The sequence below is a fragment of the Panulirus ornatus genome, chromosome 67 (assembly GCF_036320965.1).
Source record: "Panulirus ornatus isolate Po-2019 chromosome 67, ASM3632096v1, whole genome shotgun sequence".
In the NCBI taxonomy this organism is placed as follows: Eukaryota; Metazoa; Arthropoda; class Malacostraca; order Decapoda; family Palinuridae; genus Panulirus; species Panulirus ornatus.
Window position 1 is genome coordinate 3,344,420 of NC_092290.1, and position 10,000 is coordinate 3,354,419.

Sequence of the window (10,000 nt, forward strand, 5' to 3'; positions counted from 1 at the left end):
AGTGAGTGAGAAGAGAGAGAGAGAGAGAGAGAGAGAGAGAGAGAGAGAGAGAGAGAGAGAGAGAGAGAGAGAGAGAGAGATTCATACAAATCACTTACATGCAATATAGCAGAACAACACGATAATAACTCTATATAAAGACTAATCAACTTACAAAAGTAGGTAAGTGGGGGAAAGAATAGGTAGGTGCTAATATAAGTAATAACTTAGAGATCTATAAGTAATAACTTATAAGTCCCTACATCACAGAACCACTTCTTTCTTCAGAAACAAATTACTGCAAGACTGACTGAGCTAAGGTCGTTCACCAAATGACATGTTCCCGGAGATTCGACTGACTTGCACTTGATTGCTTCGACCCGGGGTGTCCGCGTGGGTTGGCACTCTCTTCCAACCCACAAGTTCCCCCCCCCCCCCCTTCGTGTGGTCGATCAAACAGGTAGGCAAGGGTAAGACTCATGCGTCTTGTCTACGTCAACGATGAATGCAATGGTCACCGTACGACCCTGAGAGGGTTATTACAAGACAACAGGGACAAGCGTAGCTGCAGCTCAGATCAAGTTACTGCTCCATTATCACCAAATCCTTAGCGAGAGAGAGAGAGAGAGAGAGAGAGAGAGAGAGAGAGAGAGAGAGAGAGAGAGAGAGAGAGAGAGATTCAGTGTATGATATACATGATTCGATGAGATATTTGATAGACACATAAAATACAGAAACTACAGACCTCAGGGTTACAAGACCGAGAAATACAACTCTTTGTGACATACAGAAGTGATCGCGTCTTGGGAGATTTCTATTTCGCATTTCTTTCTTTCCTATCGTTATCATCTATTTCCTCCGCCAATGGTTCTCTGATAATATCATGATTTTCCGGCAAAGCTGCTGCACGCCTTAGTGTCTTTTCAGTCAGGTGTTTGGAACGGACGCCTGCGGTGGGTTCCGGCGTGGCTGAGGGAATGGAATGATCTCCAATACCTTTCCAGGGGGGCCAGGTGCAATGGTACAGACTCAGCTGATGTTTTTTTTTTTTTTTTTCTGGACCAAGTGGATGGAATGGAATTCAGTGCTTGTTTTCCTTGGGGGGGGCCAAGTGCATGGAATGGGCTCCAGTGCTTGTTTCCAAAGGGTCTATTAGATGTATGGAATATGTTCCAGTCTTTGTTTACCAATGGCATGGTGCATGGAAAGGACTTCAGTGTTTGTTTTCCAGGGGTCAAGTGTATGGAATAGGCTCCAGCACTGCTTCTAAGGGCGGTCTACTACCCCATGCTTAGGCCTCTGGAGTCACAACTCCACCTGGCCATCTGGCGAAGAAGGCCTACGCCCTTCCCAACCGTTTGGGAGGTTGAAGTCATGGTTCTACTTGTGGAAGAAGGCCTGTACCCAATGTGGAGTGTAGACGTAACCTACTGATGCTACGGAAGACACAATCATGACACCAGAGGCATGTGAGAATCAGACAGACAGACTCGTCTTAAGAACAACAGAAGACTTGAAGGGAAACGTTTGTTGCAACAGGTAATCTGGAGGCGTTGAGAAACGTCGAAAACGTTCTTAGGGGGAACGTTGAATACTGGTGTGTGTTCGTTATGCTGAAGGTTACGAAGAAAACTACTATGAAAGTATTACTTTGGGAAACATACTGTGTTTGTGGAACTCTCTGGGTCACAGTAACGAGTAAGGAGGCTTTCAATTTCTCTATATTTCACCCCGAGTCGTTCCCTCACTCTCTTCCTTCCTTACTCTCTTCCTCCCTTACTCTCTTTCTCCCTCACTCTCTTTCTCTCTCCCTGCTCTCCTGGGACGCAATATCCAAATGGGCCTCTGAAAAATGACTGCTGTACTCCCTATTCCTTGTTAGCTTCTAACTCCATATTTCCTTCCAATACTTAGTCTATCTCTTAATACATCTATTATATCTTTCCTCCCATCATCAGTTGTCGTAATATTTGTTTTCCCTCAATCACAATTCTTCTTCTTCTTCTTCTTCTTCTTCTTCTTCTTCTTCTTCTTCTTCTTCTTCTTCTTCTTCTTCTTCTCAAGCTGCTGTTTCCTCCATCTCACTTCGTCACTCTCATCCTCAATCTTCTCTCCCCAGTAGGCCCCCAAACCTTTCTGAGTTACTGCCTCTCTCCCAACCTGTCACCCGCAGAAATGCTCAGGAGAATATTTTCGTTTTCTGTAAGCCAGAGAGAGAGAGAGAGAGAGAGAGAGAGAGAGAGAGAGAGAGAACGACCAGTAAACAGAGTTAAGTCTTTTTTAAGATGGTATTAACAGAAGACTGACAGACACAGACGGCACGGTCGTTTATGCCAGGTAATAAGGTCAAGCACCAAGAACTGTGACCTTTGATCCCTTTAACCTCTTCCCCCCTCCATGACCCCTGACCTTTACAGAACACCATAACCGCATCACAACCAGCCCAGGCTTCTCTGACCTCGGAAAAGAAAAAATTAGACCAAGTTGTTCGTCCCAAGAGTAGAATAATTTTCTATTGAACTTAGGACGAAAAATTAGATTGAGTCCAGTTTATATCAATTATTCTTGAATGACTTTTAAGTGTCCGTTCGTCTGTCTGTCTGTCCCTCAACCCTTTCCGTCATCAGCTGTCTTAGCAAATATGGAGATCAGAAGACACAGGCTATCTTTAATGCCTTGAAATTAACGAGATGGTTTTATCATATAAACAGTTTCTCAGTATATATATATATATATATATATATATATATATATATATATATATATATATATATATATATATATACATATATATATATATATACATATATATATATATATATATATATATATATATATATATATATATATATATATATATATATATATATTTTTTTTTTTTTTTTTTTGCTTTGTCGCTGTCTCCCGCGTTTGCGAGGTAGCGCAAGGAAACAAACGAAAGAAATGGCCCAACCCACCCCCATACACATGTATATACATACGTCCACACACGAAAATATACATACCTACACAGCTTTCCATGGTTTACCCCAGACGCTTCACATGCCCTGATTCAATCCACTGACAGCACGTCAACCCCGGTATACCACATCGATCCAATTCACTCTATTCCTTGCCCTCCTTTCACCCTCCTGCATGTTCAGGCCCCGATCACACAAAATCTTTTTCACTCCATCTTTCCACCTCCAATTTGGTCTCCCACTTCTCCTCGTTCCCTCCACCTCCGACACATATATCCTCTTGGTCAATCTTTCCTCACTCATTCTCTCTATGTGCCCAAACCATTTCAAAACACCCTCTTCTGCTCTCTCAACCACGCTCTTTTTATTTCCACACATCTCTCTTACGTTACTTACTCGATCAAACCACCTCACACCACACATTGTCCTCAAACATCTCATTTCCAGCACATCCATCCTCCTGCGCACAACTCTATCCATAGCCCACGCCTCGCAACCATACAACATTGTTGGAACCACTATTCCTTCAAACATATCCATTTTTGCTTTCCGAGATAATGTTCTCGACTTCCACACATTCTTCAAGGATCCCAGGATTTTCGCCCCGTCCCCCACCCTATGATCCACTTCCGCTTCCATGGTTCCATCCGCTGCCAGATCCACTCCCAGATATCTAAAACACTTTACTTCTTATATCTTATCACCTGAAGTCCTAATTGGAATATACGTGTCGGCAAAATAAAAAGAGGAATCGAACCCGAGTTCTGGGAGTAGTGAGATTAATTTCGCTGGTGACTTGGCCATGGCAGGAATGTGTGTAATCATCACAAACATCTAGAGCACATATCTGAGCGATGAAGCATATGAAACAAAACAAGAAAAACCCGACCTGGTTTTCTAACAAAACACGTCGATTTTCCCCCCTTAATTTAAATAAAACTGGCTGAAATATCTACCCTTTTTTTCTTGTGACATTATTTCAGCAAATGTGGTATATAAAAAAAAATGTTCAAGCAAACTGTGTGTGTGATTCTATTCCAGTTTTATCCCCTGTAGTGCTAATGAAAAACTGTCGGATCAATACTAGAATTCTAACCTTACCAACGTTCTCGTCGCCCCCTGCCAACGGTGTCAATATCCTGCCATCACTTCTCACCCTGCCAACACTCCTCACACTATCTTCACCCTGCCAACACTCCTCACACTATCTTCACCCTGCCAACACTCCTCACACTATCTTCACCCTCCCAACACTCCTCACACGATCAACACATTGTTTTTCCAACCTATTATCACCCCCACCCCTACCTCAATATCCCTGCTGTCTCTCTCTCTCTCTCTCTGACCCCAGCGTCTCCCTAGGACAAGCCAACGCCAAATATGGCCTCCTACACACACACACACACACACACACACACACACACACACACACACCACGCCTCTGCTCGGCTGTCCCCGATGCAAGGGTCAATACCAACAAGGATTTCTTACTCAAGGAGTTAGATAAGACCACGTATACGTTTTGTGCTATACATCAGAACCTTAGGGTAGAGATGATGAAGGCAGGTGGAGCGTTTAGACAGCGCTGGGAATTGGATGAGGATATGTGGGAACGAGATAGGAGATACCTCATAAGATGATGATGACACTGGTTTCATACAGTTGTAAGCAGGACGGTATTCACTGTAGTACGTGTGGGCACCCAATGATGAAGCCAAGAGGAGGATGTAGAGGACATCATGACCATGTATAAAGCGCTCGTTGCTAACGGCTGAGAGCTGGAGGAAGGTAGTTATACCAGGATTACAGGCCAGACAAGACCTACATCATTACTACACTGTTAATGTAGCGTTGGGAGCACACACTCGAGTTCAGTCCCTGTAGGGGGTGAGGAAATGTGTTCTACATCCACCTACAACGTCGCTCTCGTAGCGACAGAGGTCCCTGTAGTGCGGATGGCTTCCTCCTGAACCAAACAGGTCAGAGTTAGACGAGAGGACATAAGGCATGATAGAAATACGTGGAAACAGTAACCCAGAGCCAGATATTGCCAACCAGATCTAGGTAGATGAAGTTTGCCATCCCACTGCAATCAGGTCACATGGTGGTGGAAGGAGAGTGGGGGAGAGAGAGAGAAAGAGGGGGGGACCATGAGATATGACCGGACCCCTCCAGGGGCAGGTTAGGTCATCCAAAGGTTACTGACCAAGTCCAAGTGGATGGAAATCCCATCCCGTTCCTCATACACAAACACACACACACACACACACACACACACACACACACACATAATGGCAGATAATGACTCAGACTCGTAAACTGGACATACACAATTGGTCCTAAATAAGACCCTCCCACTCTCATACCTCACAAAGGAAAATCAGCTTAGTTCAGACGAAGGCTACAATGCTGAAACATGATAAAGAGGTTTCACGTGCTGGAACACACGAACAAATGACTCGATTGCTACAAACGCATTCGAAAACTTTGGACATATAATCCTTTAGTTAGTGGGTATTTACTATATTACAATAATGATGACGTATACATATAGGTTGCTTCTCAGACCAGACGCGACAGATGGCTTCCCTGCTCAAAACCATGACAGGATGGAGGACAGCAACATACAGAGCAGAGCAGTTTAGCACATGGCAGTGTAACGGAACAGTGTACACAGTAGCCTGTAAGTTTTCCATTTCGTTGGCTCTTGTTAAATTCCAAGCTTCCCGTACTTCACCATGCATGGTGGCTTATTTTTCTCATGTCATTTTTCTCTCTCTCGACCGTTGTTGTCGAAGGGAGCAGTGGGTTGGGAGAGGGAGGGAGGTAGAGAGAGAGAGAGAGAGAGAGAGAGAGAGAGAGAGAGAGAGAGAGAGAGAGAGAGAGAGAGAGAGAGAGAGAGAGAACCATGGTGCTGTCATACATTGACCTCATCTATCTACTCCAACCCTTAACTGTACTTTAAACTGATAGATGATCGAGTTTCAGGCTACCTTGCCTTACAATCTATTCATTTTCTTCTAATGTACTCCAGTGCATTCCCAATCGCTACGTCCGAACCCTAGCCCTTGCGTCGAGCTAATATCTTGGCCTAGATACATGTTGAAAAATCTCTCTCTCTCTCTCTCTCTCTCTCTCTCTCTCTCTCTCTCTCTCTCTCTCTCTCTCTCGTGGAGTAGTGTCCTAGGAGACGCCGCCGGGCGTAAACTCCTTCTTTAAAAAGAAAATCAGTTTTATCTTTTTCGTAATGGGTGCTTTGTGTCCAGAAGCTAACGACGTGATTATCCTCAGTACGCGGTGTATGATCCCCTTTTAAAGCCCTTCTCTCTTCCATAAGGATCCAACTAAGGTCATCAGATCCTTTATTGATCCACGACTTGAGATTATACCAAGTGAAACAACTAAACTATAAATACCGACAATAATTAGACACGATGAATCACCATATATATATATATATATATATATATATATATATATATACAGTGTGTCCAGCGGGAATTCTAAGTTTCACTTCGAAGTCATTAGACCTAAGTCACCCACTAGGCTGGTCTAAATATCATCCCTACACACACACACATCACTAAAGCTTACCTATTTTCTTTTAATATTTTACCCACGCGATCTTTGCCTTACCTTACATCATCATCATCTTCTACCACATTCGTTCACGAGGTTCTTGTTTTTTTCCTCTACCACAAACAACCTCGTTTCGGACCCACTGGCCTGTTATTGTATGAAGTCAGCTGAATTCAGTCGTGTATGAAAAAAGAAAATGTTTTTCCTAATAGCACGACCTGCATTATTTATTTTCTCTTCTTTGAAAATCATGTTTGTTTTTCAATCCCGCAACACCGATCGCGTTCTCATAAGGCCTAACCTTGAGGAGGACTTTTGTTCGTGACTGACGTCTTCTTGTTATAGAAAAAAGCGACCTTTCGATAACGATAAATTAAAATTCTGCTCCATACATATGATCATACATATGATCATACATACATCTGATCAAGCAACTTATGAACGAACATATCCAAAGGATGTATTTACTGCCTTCACCTTAGATATAAGATACAGTAATTTAAGGGTATATTTCACCCATGGGACCCCTTTTCAATGAAAGACCCACCTGTCATCAACACCTCTTCAGACAAATGGCTATGACGAATGGAACACAGAAGGGAAAGACTAAGTGTAAATGGAAGAGGGGAGAGAAGCAAGGGAAGGAAAGGAGGGCAGGGGAAACACGGGCATAATGGTGAACATTGTGGGGACATTTAAGGGAAAGAAGAGAAAAGACACTTGGGGAATTTTAAGGCAGATTCCTCATCTTCTCTTCGTCCTGGTAATGGAGTCAGAGAATAAGTAATTTGGATATTTTTCAGGCTATGAGGGAGCTAATTAAGATGACTTTTAGAAGACCAATGGTGTGTGTGTGTGTGTGTGTGTGTGCGTGTGTGTGTGTGTGTGTGTGTGTGTGTGTGTGTGTTTTGCACTCGTACTGTTCCGTCTCTTAACCTTGCCTTTCGTGGTGGATGGGCTTTCGTGGTGTAATCATTAGCGTTACTGACCACGAATCAGAATGAACTAAATTCAGGGTGAGTCCCGCGTGGGTTCGAATCCTGGTCATGGCAGTTGGCCCACAACCAACCCAGGTATTAATCCTATTCCCTCTCTCGAGGATTGGTCGAATATCGGGTACCTAGCTTAGGTTGTTAGAGGAGGGTGTGTATGTAGTGTATATGTGTGCGTGTATACATACACATAGGAACGAGGACACGACACCTACACATAACACACACGTCGTGATCAAGCAACCGCATCAAGCACCTACCATCTAGCCACACATGAGTCAGCATCAGGGCCCAGGTCCACTCTGTCCTCACCACTCGTGTATATACAGTTGTACTGGTTGGCAGGAGGAGGAGGAGGAGGAGGAGGAGAGAGAGGAGGTGACAGCTGCTCTCCGGCCAGGACGCCGGATCAACACTCACGCCGGGAGAGCTGTCGTCAAGCGTAAATAGCTGTTCAAATCATCCGTTTCGTGCACGATACAAACGGAACAGATGAGTTGTCATGGCTGTTAGTAGTGTCCTTGCTATACGAGGGACTTGGATGAAGATATACGATAAATAAAAGGAGGTTGGGAGTTTATAATAGTCTCCCACTATCGGAGCCGAAAATACCGAGTTTTCTTTGGAGATTTTGTTTACTCCAGTCTTCAGGCAACGGGTGAAAAAGCGCGCGAAATTCTTTCAACATCTCTTTTTCTAAAAGTTGACTCATCCTTGCACTCTGATCAGTCAGGTTATACAATAGATCTGTCTGTGTGACCAGCAAATAACCTCCAGTTTTACCATCCTGTTAACATATTTAACAAGATGGCCGAAGATAACCCATCTCCTCCGCTCCCACAATGGACCAGCTGATCTGTTATCCTTCATTCAACCGTTTTTGAAGGACTGTCGATCCTCCCGCCCACATCACTTCCCCATATTTCCCCCGAGGGATCCCACCTTTCTCCTGATATTGCCGAAGACCGAGGCCATCAGACTTGATTTATGTAATCCTTGAAATAACAATATACGGAGTTAACGTGCAGTTTGTCTGAGTTATAACTTCATCCATCATTGTGTTGCCCTTTCTCAGAACGAGAAACTATATACCTGTAGCAGGCAAAGATTTCAGTGTCGTTGTCTGTGTTTCTTGTCTTTCAACAGATAACAACTCGTTACAGGAAAATTCATCCGTTCAGTCTCATGGCAAATACTGCCAGTCAGTTAAAATTTACTTCTATGCATAATTTTGGAGAACTTGATTTCATATCTAGGGCTACGTTGAGGTACTGTATAAGATGTTTATACTATAGCTGAGGGGTTAAACACATGTTTTCAAATAATTCAGACATATCAATTAAACTTTTGAGGCATAACACTTATAGGATTGAAGTATAGCACTGCAGGAACAGTGCCTGGCTCTACATCACTGTATCTACAACACCAGGATTCTTCTTTCATAGTGTTCCGGCAGCCTACGAGCTGCGCTACGACCAACAGCAGGGAAAAGATGAACTCTTTTGGAAAGAGAGAGAGAGAGAGAGAAGCTCCTGCATACGATGACACTGCCTTGCCGAAAGTGACTTTTTCACTCGCGGTGTAACCTCAAGCAGGTGCAGGACAAAAAAAAAAAATAAAAAGTATTGGCGAACTGCTGTGACAGACAGTGACTTACCGAGATGGTTGAGCATAGATTGAAGGTCCTCCGGCGGGCTGTGCTGAGCCGTGCAGCAGGCCACAGCACACACAGCAACCACGCATGCGAGTACACCCCGCATCCTCCCTGCGGCGAAGTCCAGCGAGATCTAAAGTTACGAGAGCCTGGTGGGATCCGCTTGAAGACGCAGGAACTGTGAGGAGTCTGAGGCTGTTGGCTCGGCAGGTAAGACACGTCCTCCTACTCGAAGCTCAGCACTAGCGTCTCTTCCCCGAGGACCGTCTGTCGCACTAGATCACCACGAGTCTTACCACATATTTCCTCAACGTCACAAGTTTGTTCTTGGGCGTCGCTCTCTCTCTCTCTCTCTCTCTCTCTCTCTCTCTCTCTCTCTCTCTCTCTCTCTCTCTCTCACGAGCACGAATTTCGCCCTTTGCCTCCTGTATTATTTCTCCCACAAAGCTTGCACACACGTGTATCTCTCCTTGTATTATCTCTTTCTGTACCTGAACACACACTCCCTCCCTCGTGTCTCTCTCTTTCTGTCTCTGAGGGCGCGAGCTCTACGTCCGTCTGTGTGTGTGTTGGACGGGCGAGGTCTGGCAGAGTCGTGCGCTCCGTGACGCCCAATATGCAGCAGGGGGAGGCGGGCCAAAAGACGCGTGTAGCACCCCCCACTTACCGACACACTCAGAGCGCGTCTCAACGCACCCCCCTCTCTTTCTCCTCCTCCACCACCTCCTCTCCCCTCCATCACCCCCTCTCCCTCCTCCCCTGGCCCTGGCACCAGTCATTGGCACCTCCTACGTTCAAGTGCCAAGCCATAGGACCCTGAGCGGTGGCTGGCATCA

At 44.7% G+C, this 10,000-nt stretch overlaps 1 protein-coding gene across 1 annotated transcript in view; it reads right to left on the bottom strand.

Annotated features, from left to right (window-relative positions):
• LOC139746998 (TNF receptor-associated factor 6) overlaps window positions 1–9,846 on the bottom strand; it is a 26,222-nt gene extending 16,376 nt beyond the window's left edge. Inside the window, exon 1 of the mRNA XM_071658712.1 lies at window positions 9,168–9,846. Within this exon, the coding sequence (XP_071514813.1) occupies window positions 9,168–9,270 (103 nt within the window). The 5' untranslated portion in view covers window positions 9,271–9,846. The remainder of the gene's footprint in view (window positions 1–9,167) is intronic.
• Between the last annotated feature and the right edge of the window lie 154 nt (window positions 9,847–10,000).